At 37.5% G+C, this 14,505-nt stretch overlaps 1 protein-coding gene across 1 annotated transcript in view; it reads right to left on the bottom strand.

Annotated features, from left to right (window-relative positions):
* SNTG2 (syntrophin gamma 2) overlaps positions 1-14,505 on the bottom strand; it is a gene marked incomplete at both ends in the record, with an annotated part of 222,831 nt that overhangs the window by 106,523 nt on the left and 101,803 nt on the right. Inside the window, 2 exons of the mRNA XM_084202591.1 lie at positions 2,102-2,159; positions 2,247-2,303. Coding sequence (XP_084058717.1) covers positions 2,102-2,159; positions 2,247-2,303 — 115 coding nt within the window. The remainder of the gene's footprint in view (positions 1-2,101; positions 2,160-2,246; positions 2,304-14,505) is intronic.

The raw sequence follows: 14,505 nt of genomic DNA on the forward strand, positions 1-14,505 counted from the left end.
AAAAGGTTGTAAGATCCTAAAACAATCACATTCTGAGGAGTGATTTTAAAATTTCAGGTAAAAAAAAGCTGACCCCATAAAATTGTTGTTGCATTTGTTTCTCTGCAAATAAATACAGATAAACTGCTCACAGTGTACACACAACTTTGAATGTAAGTATTCTACATACAAACTCACTAACCTTGGTTGAGAGTACTATGTCCTAAGAGAGCAGGACATAGCTTTCCTTGTTGGTGACTAATTTCCTGAATTACTTCTCTTCAATCTGAATGTTTATATTAATTTATTGTTATTATTTTAATGAACATTTTCTTGGTATTGTTGTAAATACTGTGTATTTAAGGAGCATATCACTGTTCCATATACAGTAATACAGTTGATATAAGAAAACCTTCTCTTCCTCACTGCAGAAACAATATTATAAAAAGAAATGTAAGTACTGTACACAGGAAACTTGAAGCAGTGTTTCCAATAGGATACAGGAATAGACAATCCATTCAATATGCATTAGGTATGAGATGAAATCAGGCATTCATTTCAAGTAAAAAAAGGACCCCCTGAAGAAAATGCAGAGGAGAAAAATACGCATAATATGTGACCTAGTAAAGCATAAGTCTAAACATGGTGTCAAGCAAATGTGCTTAATCTCCATTACAGCAAAGCAGGAGAAGAGCCTGATGAGCTAAAAAGATCATGTCAGTGGCTTTGAGACCTTTAAGGAGCAGGACATGCACTGAGGATCACAGTCTGTCTTATTCTGAAGAAAGGTGTTCCAGATTGCAAGGCAAGATGTATTCTATTGCCATCTGTATGGCAGTTGTCTGGTGTCAAGTGGGCAATGCTCCTTATCTCTCTTCCTGAGTGATCATAATCAACAGGGGACATCTGCTGATAAGGGGCTATAGAATGTCACCCCATGACTGATAAGAACTAGAGCATCCCATTGTGACATGCTCCGCCCAGAGGGAGGAGCCAAGCAGCGCCATGCAGATATAACCTGGAAGATTCTGACAGGCCAGGCAGTTTTTTCTCCACTGGACTCCCCAGAGGAACAGCAGCTGCTTCTACTTCCATGGATCTGTGGAGGAAGAAGACACCCCTTTCCTACAGGACCCCCCTGCTCCAACAGAACCACGCCTGACACTCCAGGAGGACTGCAGCCCCTTTTCCAACTGGACTGCTACCAACACCCTGACCCACAGGGTGTCAGGTTGTGTTCTGACTGTGTCAGTGTTGTTCTAGTGTATTGCATTGTTGTATTTTATAATTTTATTTTTTTCCTTCCCTATTAAAGAACTGTTATTTCCTGCTCCCATGTTTTTTGCCTGAGAGCCCCTTATTCATAGCAATTCGGAGGGGTGGGGAGGGTTTGCATTCTCCATTTCAGGGGAGGCTCCTGTCTCCTTTAGCAGGCAACTGTCTTTCCAAACCAAGACAGAAAGGTTACATGAAATGGGTAGATTTATACTAGGGAAGAGAGGAAACACATAGAAGCTTTGGAAGACAGCAAATCTTAAACTATGTAAAAGAATGCCTCAGAAACCAAAAGAACAAGCTTATCCCCATGTCCACATCCATCAGAGAAGAGAGCATGACTTTGCTTTTGATCATCTAAGACCCTTAGTTCATGTTGCAAGGCACTGTCCACCCACATGCAACTTCTCCTCACTAAAGAGTCCCTTTGTTTTCCAGACCAGTTCTCCAACTTTTTTAGTTCAGTTTCAGGTCTGAAAAGTTTTCCCAGAAGTTCCTTTTGCTAGATAAATGTCAAAGTAATACTTAACTGGGATAGACTGATTTAGGTGTGTTATCTTCACCATAATAAACATTACAAATTACTCTCTGTAGGCACCTAGGCACAGTTAGTCATACCATATAGCAGTGAATTTCTGTTGGGAATAAAAAAAAAAATTGACTTGTACTTTTTCTATCCTCTGCATTATAAAAGTTAAATACATCAATAGATTTCCTCTGTCATACTTATGTTTTTGCAAGTCACTTTAAATATTTTATTTAGAACATAACTGTCTTACTGAGGTAAAAACAGATTCCTGAAACTATTAATAACTACAGTACTATTTGAGTAAATAGGATAAGTTACCTGCTTGGTTTTTAAATATTTTTGATATGACGACAGGCACTTTGTGCTCAGCACCACCCTGTAAGAGAGAGATATTAATTGTGAGATCTCAAGACTGAAGCGGGCATACTGAAATTTAAAAGAAGAAAAGAGGTGTTACCCATACCTTTATGCTTAAGCCCAAGCCACCAACTGGTTGTCTACGAAGTGTAACAGTTCTGTGCTTTAAAAAATTGTAGAAAAATAAATTTAGGTAAAAATACAATATCTGAATGAGCATAAAAGATTTTCCTAGGCTTTCATTTACTTAAAAAAAAAAAAATTCCTAAAAGTAGTCTAGAATCTGAGTAATCAGTTCTGAAGTATCATTCAACATTGATTTATAAGCACTTAATTAATTCATTATCACAGAGAGCAGAACTTGTGAGTTGTGTATTCAGACTTTAGTATGCTTTTCTATCTCTGAAGTGATATTCTTCCGGAACAGAAATTTGTACATTCTTTTCCTTTGACAAGGGAAAGCTAAGTGAAAAGCTCAGATATGTGCATTTTCATAGCTATTATGTATGCATACTTGTTCTAATTTTTCAACCAGAAATACCAGTGCTTTCTAGTCTGTATCTTCAGATCTCTTTTTTTTTTTTTTGTAGCATATGCTGAAAAACTTTTAGTGATAGTCTACTTCAAATGTTTAATTTTTTCATTTCAGTTTTAAGTGCATAAGGAAGATAAACCTTTATCAATATTTTTCTAGAGAAACCTATCATATGTCTAACAGTATGCTGAATTTGACGTTTCAATAATGTGTAACTCATGGTGCCTGGCAACATAATAATAGCACTTCATCTGTTTACAATAATTATACAGTTGATGGGAACTTTTTCTGGAGCATGCTGAACAGTAGTGGATAGAATGCAATCTTTACAGTAATTCCTGAACATACAAGATAAAATATTTTTTCTTTCTATGTACATTAGAAATAGTGTATAAGATTACCCTACATGCATACTTTCTGTCTGGGTGTTTTACAATTTCACCAATTCAGATAAATATAGATTTTTATTTTAGTAGCCAAGACCATAATCTTATGATAACAAGTTATTTTAACATATATACCTTTTTTTTTTTGTAACACTCATCATGCCAGATATATGTTCACATTGACTCAGGGGAAAATGAAACAAAATATATCTGGAATTTCAGTTTCATTTAGGTGGATAAAATAAAAATAATCCATATGGTAAAAAAAAAATTAGGAATTGTTTCATACATTTTCAAAATTGCTTCTGTTCCAATGAATACTGTACTGCCCTAGTCTATGCCAAAAATTGAAAACTGCTGCATTATGAACCTTGCACCTGACATGTCAAAAGGTTTATATGATTCAATTTCAGCTGATATAATTCAGTTTCTTTGAAATCCATGCTAATGCAATTTTTTTCATAGCTTTTTTCTTCATTTGGAACTGCATCGTAAGTTTTGATCAAAATTATCCCACTTGCTGACCAAGCTCAGACCTGATCCGAATCAGGATACAACCCTAACTTTGAATTCAGTGACTCACTCCCAAGAGATGCTTTCCAGGAACTAATGGCTGTCTGCTTACTTAATTCTTGTTTTCCTCCACCTATACTCACATCTTGAAAAGATCCTATTATATCCCATGACAAGGAGGAGACGATGGAATAAATATTTTCACATTTTAGTTTGCTTTAGTAGGATCGTAAAACAAATAGAAAGCTGCTACATGAATAGCTTTAGAAGTTTTTAAAAAAGACAAGTAGGGTACTACATATTGGCATCTTATACTTTCAAATAGAGCTAACATGCATTTTTATATGATTGATAGGCAGTCCTATGAAGCAATCTATTTGCATAACATTGGTAAAATCGTGATATTTCTGTTTAAATAGTTCATAGTTTTGGTCATTACAGGTATTCAAATATTCCTATTAAAAGAAGGTATTAAACTCATACTTAAATGATTCCTACATAACAGCTTAGTAAAGGCTATGTTTAAAAAATGCAAAAGCTTTCGCCTTTTCAAGGTGTTCAAATTGCAAAGAAAAATGCTAAAAGCTGAGTATGATTAAGTATTGTGATCTAGATAATTTACACAAATTTATTTCAATTCTATGATGATATATAATTTGCTATGACTAGAAAAACATCACTTTCTTGCCCTGTTTGGCTTTTCTAAGGAAACATTAATAGCTGCTGTCAGAAAAAGGACAGTCAGCTCAGTAGACTTAAGGTCTGAATCAGTCCTGAATTTGTTATGCAAGGACAAAATTTCGTGATTATGAAATTTGGACTGAAACCCACAGTAGCTTTGCAAGTAACTATGAAAGAAAACTCTAGTCCAAAACATCTTGCCAAAACTGAACTGCAATGTTTGTGGGGAAATAAACAAACCTATCTTTTTGTGACATTAATGTCATGCACATATGCAGCTGAAAGCCCAATGTGTATGTCTCAGTCAAACAAACAAACAACTTATTTCACTTTTTGGTTGCCTGCAGGCTAGATATAATTTTTCTTTCCAGACAAATTTATTTATGGTTTTAGAGTGAAGTGAGACAGAAATTTGTATCAGTGTTAAAAAAAATAAAGAAATACAGTGCTATAGTTGACTGTGTAATTTTATTTCATTATAGGCAAGGAAAACTCATTAGACAGCCTTACTAATTATAAACCCGAACAGCAAAGCTGAAATTAACATTTTTTAAATTAACCTTTTTTGCTTTTTAACTAGCATTTTGTTGTGCTCAATAGTATCTATGGTTTCTTGAAACTCTTTATTCTCATGAGTTCCAAAGCACCTGATGTACAGGCTGTAACAATCACTCTTTACAGGTGTGATACCAAGCAGAAGCAATTATGTAACCCCCATGGCACGACAGCCTGTTTGGTTTCCCATTTCTAGGAGATTACAGGACAAAGAGGTACCCCACATAAAACTTCAGGATGCATTTGAATATACAGAATGTAAGAAATAAAACTGTAATTGGAAGGAGACCAATATGAAATATTCCTATATTTTTGAGACCTTATATTGTTGCAAGCTGTCAACTGGTGAGGCAGAAAATTTCAGGAACTCCAAGAATGATGTCAGACAGGGGATATATGGAAAAACAGATACAACAGAAAATTTTATCCATATAAGATGCAGACACCATTCAAAAGGGCACTACTTCAACAACTGTATAAAGAAGAGAATACTTGGTAACAGGTGCAGTGCTGCTTATAACAGCTAAAACTAATAATACAGCTGAAAAAATTGCTATATGTTTATTAGCTGCAAACTGAATGACTTACAAATACAATGGGAGAACACTATGGTCAAATACTCATTTTCTAGGTATGAGGTAGCTCTACACAGAAGACTTACTAGACTCTGTTAAAAAACAAAGATGATAGAAATTTTATCTCTGGGAAGGTCTTTCATGCCTTGCTATTTGCTCATATGAAGTGGTATGATTGGAGCTTAATGGGCAACATGAGAAGGCAATTGCAGTGCTTATTTCTGTTGCTGTGTTTTAGGAAAATTTCATATGCACCTATAGGCCAATGCCTACCTAATATGGCATTAGTACCAGGTTGTTAACAACCAGGACTGGCACTTGTGGTAAAAGACCTCTCATTACAAAAAAGTATTATATCTATCTATCTATCTATCTATCTATCTATCTATCTATCTATCTATCTATCTATCTAAATGAATAATGTACTATGGGGATTTCAGAAGAAGATTCTGCTTTGAAGCACTCCAAAATCATTGATATAAAGAGACATTTTTGAAAAAAGACTCTGTACAATATTTTAATTTTCTGTTCCAGTCTGCATGAAAACATTAATGAATAAAAATATTATTTCCAAGCATCAAACTGAAGTAGATAGCAGAACTGGCTGGAGCATTTAGCACGGTCCATGTTCTTCAGGTTTTGTAAAAACTGTTCTAGGAAACAAACCCATTCACAATGGCTAGGACAGGTTGGAAGAGACAGATCACCAACACTTTAATTTGTTCTTTTCCCTTCTACTGATCAGTAAGACTACTGTGATGACCCTACCAGTGTCCTGCTGGACTGCCCTCTCCCCATAGCAAGGAGGTCAAGTGGAGAATCCCAGTGCTGACTTGTGTCCTTCTGCAGGACCTGGATGCTGACAGCATTAAATTTGGTGGGAGTAACTCTCTTAGGGTAGGACATAGTTACGAGCTGGGCAGAGCTGCCAAGGTCACACCTCCTTGTGTCCCAAAAACAGCCTTGGGGGTAACTAAGCTGACCACTGCCCCAGTGTGATGGTGTCACTTCCTCTCCATCTTTTGGCTTCACTGACCAATAGCATTACAAGGTTAAATTCCTGCTACCAACTCCACTTGTTACCCTGAGTTGGTGCCCATGTGCTAAGAGCAGTTGGGCTAAGCTCTGCAATTATCAAAGGGCGCTATGTGCCTTATACTACTTCAGACAGATATGGGCAAAAATGGGTCAAACAATTATTATCGACAGTAATGTTCGTAATAATGGCCACACCAACAAATCCCATGGAATGTAGGGGCACCAACAGGCTCAGTACCATGACACATCATCAAAATCACCAAATAAAAAAAATCACTGTCTTCACTCAAGGGAAATAGTCACCTTTACTTAACCGAGAAAAAGAACATGTGCAAATTATATGTTTGATCTAATATAACACATATCAAACATATATTGTATGTTTGATAAATAGCCATGACTAAATGTGCCTCAGCCTATCTAGTCCCCACACTCCAACCACAACAGACTATGACCTAAATAGGTAATAAAGTAGTCCTAAAACATAAAAAGTAGATAAGCAAGAAGATAGGAAAAAGTGAACAAAGAGAAGAAAGAAATCATTGCTGCATTGTTTACAGGTTTTTTTAAAAAATAAATTTATTCCAACTTCTAAATTTGCATCTGGTATTTACTGAAAGAAGTAGTCTCAGAAGTTCTCCATACTTGTTGGAAGTAAGATGTCAAATTAACTACAGATACTACATGGCAGGTTTGCAATAGAAAAAGAAATGCAGAGTTGGCCACCCAGGCCCTTGGGAAACATACAGGGGAAAGGAAAAAGCAAAACAAGAAAGTGCAATAATAAGACTTAACCTGTAACCTGTAACCTGTCCTGCATGGATGCAAGGGGAGAAACAGTCTGATACCTGAAGGGGTAAGAACTCTATCCGTGTTTTCACTTGGGATAGAGTTAGCTTTCTTCTTAGAATTTAACATATCAGCCATATGTCTCTTTTCTTAGCAACTCTTGAGAGGTACCATGAGGAATTTATGAGATAGGAAATGACTGAAGAAACAGATCTTGTAAGAATGTGAGACCCAGTAAAATGTATGATAAAAGGCAGACATCCTGCTGTTGTTACACATTCCCAAAAGAAGAAAAGAGGATGTGGTGAGCAAGGATATGTTGAAATTCTCCAAGAAATTTTCTCCTCAAGATGGGGAGTACTCATGATGAGGGCTTTCTCAGCTCACAACCTCCACCTCTCCACATCTTGAGCTTCCTCAGCAAATTTTTCAGCAGGTATTTAGCATTTTTTCAAATAGATATTTCCACTTCTGCTCATACAACCCTCACTTCCCACTTATTGGCAGCAAAATCCCACCTACCCAGTGGCTGCAGGTTGCCAAGCTCCTGCTGGCTGGCTGTGGCAGGACACCAACCCCTCCTCTCTACCACAGATGACTGGTGCATATAGAAGAGATAACCCAGGGGCTAAAAGGCCCAGGAAGGGGCCATCTCTGGTGCCAGAAGGGCTCAGACCTCAGCTAAGAATCAACATCTTAGTCTGGAGAGCAGATGTTGGAAGAGATAAAAGAAATATTCCTGACTAAGAGACACTGTTTTACAAACTATAAAAGACACACAAGTTACCACAGAGGCAGAAGCCTTCTAGACACACACCCTGAAGCATTTGAGACTCCTCCCTAGAATTTGAACACAAATCCATGGTTACTTCCCTCTGGGAATTGAGGGAAAGGATCTTGATGTGTGCTGCATCAACAATTGCATGGTAACACACATAATAAGTTACATTATTTCTTCACTAGCTGTAACATTAATAGGTACCTTTAACCTTGCACTGTACACACCCATTAGTAATAGTTTCTCTTTTTATCCTTATTCCTGGGCAGTATTAGTTTAACTCTTATGTCTATTAGTTTTTTGTCTATTAAGTGAATAATTAATTCACTTAATAGACAAAAAACTAATTTATTAATTCACTTAATAAATCAGCCATTATTAAAGAACTTGTGAATGAGAGTGGATATTGAGGTGCTGAATGCCTCAATAAAGCCACTTCCTGCTGCCACAGGCCTGGACAAAAGGCAAGGACTTATCTAAACCCCCAGACCCATTTGTAACACTGACTTTTCTTGCAGAAATATGGATTTAAAAGTAAAATAGGGGCGGCTCTTGCCAAAATTATTTGCAGATGGAATTCAAAATAACATCATACCGAGGAGAGCAGGTATGTGCAACATGTAAACAAGAGATGGTGCTGGATTATGGTCAACCACTAAGTCTAAAAATATAGCACCTACATGACAAGGCTAGAACCAGACAGCCTCATGCTAATATGTAACAATATATAATAGATCATATAAGTACTCCAGATGAACTGCAATGCCAACACCTAGGACTGGAACAGAGATTCCTTCTTCCAGTATATGACAGTCAGGATCAAAAAATACTTGACTATAAGCCAAAGAGCACTGAGTTTTGATTGCTGCTTCCTTAATCACTGCTGTTACTACTTATGTATGTCCTGAGTACATTAAAAAATGAGTGCAGTATGAGGAACATGTAAATATATCATGCAGTTAGCCACAGTCTGACTGAACATGCCATGTCTGAATTTCCACAAGTCCTTAGTACTGTCCTCTCAGGAACTGTATCCATAATCATCTTATCATTTGCCAGGTAAACAACCAAAGACTGCTTTGAAAAATAATGAAGCAGCTTTTCTATTAAACTACACCTAGGGTGGGGTCTGAATTAAAGAACTTTATTTAGAGTAGGATATGCTGTACTGCTGGTTATAATGTCTGGTTTCCAGGAAAAGCATTTTTTTTCAGGGGGGTCTGTATAAACTTTAGTCCCAAGTGTCCATCATTTTTAATAGCCTTCTATATTCTTAGAAATAGTTGCATTGTTTAAAAAGACAGTGCAACTCATTAAGTGGAAAAAATTATTGCAATAATGTAAATGTAAGTCAAGAAAACTTCAGAAAAGAGAGGGAAAGACACAAATTAGTCCTCCACGGTAACACATGATGCCTCCTTCTCCACTTCCATGAAGTGAAGGCAAGATGTAATAAGGAACAGGCAGACAAAAATCAAAATATTATTTTGAATGTGAGAGTTTGAAGCTTAACTTCTTGCACTGCACAGGTTCTCACCCTCCCCTAAAAGGACAGGAAGAATGCAGTAAAAATTAACTGAGGCATGTCAGTCGATGTTCAGTTTTGTATAAAGTCAAAGCAGATCTTTTCATGTGCTAAAACAGACCTGGGACCTCTGCAGATTAAATATAGTAACATTTTTATCACTTTACATTATTATCTTACTGTAAATGTTATATTATCTTATTACTGTAGGTAAAAGTTGGTGGGTTTTTGTTTGTTTATGTGAGTTTTTTTGTGGGAAATTTTGGGGTTTTTTTAAGGGGAAAGTGGATTTTTTGGCAAATTTCTGTGGAGTTTTTTGGACGAAATAAAGTCACTCATTTTATTTACAAACCTAGCCAAGCTAAGGGAGGATTATACAACAAAATCTAATAACAAAACAACAAAAAACCCCAAACAATTTTTCTCACAGGTGTATAAAGAAAAAGCATTAGACACAGGTCACAACTTGCAAGAAAGGAAATTCCAGCTGAGCATAACAATGGGAAAGAACTTTACAGGGTTAGGCATCGAGAGCTGCCCAGAGAGCTGGCAGCATCTCCATCCCTGGAGATATCCTAAACTGAATGGACAAAGCAACTTGGAAGCTATCACCACTTTCAGCAGTGGGTTAAATCAGATAACCTCAAGAGGTCCCTCTCAAAATAAATTATCCTATTCATTATTTATTTTAGTTAGCATGACTGACAAAGCCCATGGTGTTTTATTCCTCTGAGTGAAGGAATCCTATTAATGTGTCTGAATGAAAAACAGTCTCAGTATGACTTCAGAATAATCCTCAGGCACTCCTCCACTGAATTGTCAAATATTCAGTTGGGGACAGGAGCTTTCTTCTGGCAAGTGGTGTGAAAAAGACCCCAGACTCTTCTCAGATACAAATTACATCAATGCAGATCATCTAAAAATGTGGATTTCCAGAGTTACTAATAACACACATAAGGCTCTGTGTATGATAATACTTTTCCCATCGAAAATTAGGTGATTACTTTCAATTTAAAAGGCATCCCATAACAACAAATTATAGCTAAATCCTGTCAGAATACAGGTTTTCTTTGAGTAATGCCAATCTGCATGCAACTTTGCACAGCATTTCACAGGCTGGCTATAGTGAAGATGAACAGAGGCTGAACCCATCAATATCCCAAATACTGATACTGGAAAGCCTCATGCTTCCATCACAGTCAGACAGTTTGCTTCTAACTGCTGAAAGTTTTAAATTGCTACAAGATCTCTCACGATGTCTAAGCTATAATTTACCAGTCCTGACACTGTCATAGCTTCAAGCATAATGGATTTATTGAAAATTCAATTAAAAGACACATATATTTATGTATATGTGTGGCTTATCAAAATAGTGATGCCTTTCTTTCATCTTGTTGGTATGAGTGCCCACCCTTAGCTGGACTCTTTCCACATTCCAGGATGAGATTGTTTTTCAGGGATATTCAAAGTGTCCTTTGCATTCTTCTGTTCTATTTAGCAGCCTTTTTTAAAGCTACTTATTCTTTATATCTTTAATAATAATAAAATTTTTTTGCCATGCTGAAAAAGACTGATATTTATTTTGTGATGCAAACTTCTAATTTTGCATCTAATTTTGGACTAAGATACCCCACCATCAATGGTAAAAAAGTCACTGGGCAAACTGCAATATTAGCAGTTCTTGAGACAGAAATTTCCTTGGCTTAAAAATAAAAAAACATAGAATTTTTTGAAGATTTGTTCCCTAGAGGTTTTCTAAGGTAACATTCTTCTGTGCCATTATTAGCATCTGAGTTATAAAGGAAAAGCCATAAAAATCTCATCAGGGATTTGAAAAGTATTTTCAGACACTGTTTCTATTCTTTTAATCAACAAAACAACTAATCTTGCTGCTTTTCTTTTTTATTCACCTACTTTACTTCATACTAAGACACAGCTTGTGAAGCTGGAACATGGAGTATCCAGCATACAAAGGTTTTTGTTATACTAATTCTATTAGACTCAAGCCTCTGAGGAGTCCTCTTCCCATCAAGATGCCATCCACCTGCATTCAAAAACTCTTTGCCTGACCCCTGACCAATTCAGACAATTTAGCTCTGTGCGAAGGACCAATTTTGACAAAAAACCAGATGGATTTCTGCTCCTTTTCTTACAAAAATAAAAGAGAAAATAAAAGACAAAAAATGCTTATGAAAAGAGGAGACCATAAAACTGTGGACTATCAACAGGAGAAGGATGAAGCAATATACATGGATGAGAAAAAAAGAATATTAAAGATGAGGTACGGTATGTAAGAAATGAATTTTAGCAGGTGAAGTGAGAAAGAGTCAGAGTACAGTAATACCTTCATGAAGTATAAAGTGTAAAAATTAATGTCTTCCTGTTTATCCTTTAACTAAAATTGATCACTCTCTGTCTGTCATGCAATTAATTTATTTCTGTGAGTATTGTTTACCTTTAAATCTGGAGGGAAACACATCTTCTGTTAAAAATACTTGACAGATAGAGAAAGCTGCCTATTTTCAATTCACCATTTCTGTCAATACTTTTGTGCTTGGATTCTATGAGCATGCATCAATTCAGAGAATCACAGAACGAGTCAATTTGGAAAGAAACACAGTGGTCATCTGGTCCAACCCCCTGCTCAAGCAGGGACATCCCACATGGGACAGGATTGTGTCCAGACAGTTCTTGAATATCTCCAATGAAGGAGGCTCCACAACCCCTCAGGGCAATCTGTTCCAGCACTCGGTTACCTGCCATGGGGGATCTGGTGACAGACAGTGACAAAAGCCTCACTGAAGTTGAGGTTCAGCTGTTATCCATCCAGGTAGCTCTGTCATCACAGAGGGCAATCAGGTTGGTCAATCATGATTTACTTTTAGTGAATCCATGCTGACTATTCCTGGTCGCTTGCTTGTCATCCATGCAGATAGAGATGGCCTCCAAAATTAGGCATGCAATCACCTTTCCAGGGATTGAGGGGAGGCTGACTGGGTGATAGTTCTGTGGATCCCCCTCCTCTCCCTTTTTGAAGACTGGGATGGCTTTTTTTTTTTTTTTCCCAGTCCTCAGGCACCTCTCCTGATTGCCACAACCTTTCAGGGATGATCATGAACAGCCTTGCTGTGGTATCCAGCATCCCTCTCAGCATTTGTGGATGCATCCCATCTGAGCCCCTGGACTTGTGGATGTCAGGCTTACCTAGGTGTTCTCTAACCCAGTTCTCCTTGACCAAGGGAAATTTTGCCTTCCAACAGTCCTTTTTCCTTGTTTCTTGGGTCAGAGATTCCAGAGGTCTCATCTTACCAGTGAAGACCAGTGCAAAGGTGCCATTCAGTAATTCTGCCTTCTCTATATCCTTTGTTATGAGGGTCCCTCTCCATGTAGTAATGGGCCCACATTTTCCTTCGGTTACTGGTGTATTTGAAAAAGCCTTTCTTGTTGTCATTGACATCTTTGCCCAGATTTAATTCCAGGAGGAACTTGGCCTTCATTTCATTTGTACTTCCTCTGACAACCTCTCTACATTAATTCCAAGTGGTCTGACTGCTTCCATCTCTACATTTCCTGCTTACACTTGAGTAATGACAGGAGTTCCTTCTTATCCATGCAGGTCTCTTGCCCCTTTGCTCAATTCCTTGCTCACTGAGATGGTTTGTTCTTCAGTCTGGAGAAAGCAATCCTTCAATATTAACCAGCTCTCTTGGACCCTTCCTTCCTGAAAGGCCTGTTCCCATGGGATTCTTCCAAGATCCCCTGAAGAGGCTAAAGGTAGTTCTTTAGCCCTGAAGAGGCTGAAGGATAAAATTTACTTGCTGCCCTGCTTCTTCTTGTTCTATATTGAACTTCACAATCTCATGGCTGCTGCAGCCATAGCTGCCCCCACCCTTCACATCTCCAACAAGGCTTTCCCTGTTTTTTAATGTAAGGTTGAGGAGCACACCATTCCTTGTGGGAACCTCCACTACCTGCATCAGGGAGTTGCTATCAATGCTCTCCAGGTTCCTCCCATCCTGTTTGGGTTTCACAGTGCTGCTTCTCCAGCCAGGTCAGGGTGGTTGAAGTCCCCCCCAGAACCAGAGCCTGGGACTGTGGGGCTGCTCCGAGCTGCTGCACAAGGTCTCGTTCACTCCTTCCCCGACAGGGAGCCTGCAGCAAACACCCCCAACAGCGTCACTCTTGCTACTCTGCCCTTTTACCCTAACTCATAAGCTCTCAATTTGCTCATCATCCGCCCCAAGACAGAGCCTGATGCATTCCAAGTGCTGCCTCACATAGAGGGCAAATCCACCATTGTGATTGTGATGCACCCATACATTTGCATACATCCTTTATCCTTGAAATCTGAACACCCCAAACATTATACCAAGCCATGAAGACTTGCATAGAACACTAGAATTTGCTAAATCTAAAGTCTGAAATGCATCTTGATGGAACGATTGCATGTTTAGTACACAATTTTAAATTATATAAATATTTATAAATAGTTATATAGAAAATTATTTTCTTAAGTATAATATTATATAAAAAAGCACTGCAAAATATTACTTCCCTAATTAGCTCCAAATCCAGAAGGATTTATAGAGCTACTTAAAAGCAGCTTGTCTGCTGAGAAAAAAATTGAATATGAAAAAAAAAAAGCAGCGCATTTTACATTATTTTGTCTATATACACCTTGAATTTCAAAACCATATTTTTCTCTCATTACTCTTTCATCAAGTCCAAGATTGCAGGAAGTGAAATGGGCTGAACTATCATTAAATTACAGTAAGCCACGTAAAAAATTTCTCATCAAAGCTGAAACTTTCTCAATGCTTAAAAGTAGCACTTTAATGAATGGCAGATGACAAAATATGAAACAGGAATAGACCTAGATGATGGTAGTAAAAGGTATTTTATAGTAAGAATCTCTTATGCTTGGGTATAATCTCTATTGCTGAAAGTCCCACTCATCACAGTAGCTTTAGTGATCACTGATGTCTTTGCC

This window comes from Fringilla coelebs, assembly GCF_963513975.1.
Source record: "Fringilla coelebs genome assembly, chromosome: 3".
NCBI lineage: Eukaryota > Metazoa > Chordata > Aves > Passeriformes > Fringillidae > Fringilla > Fringilla coelebs.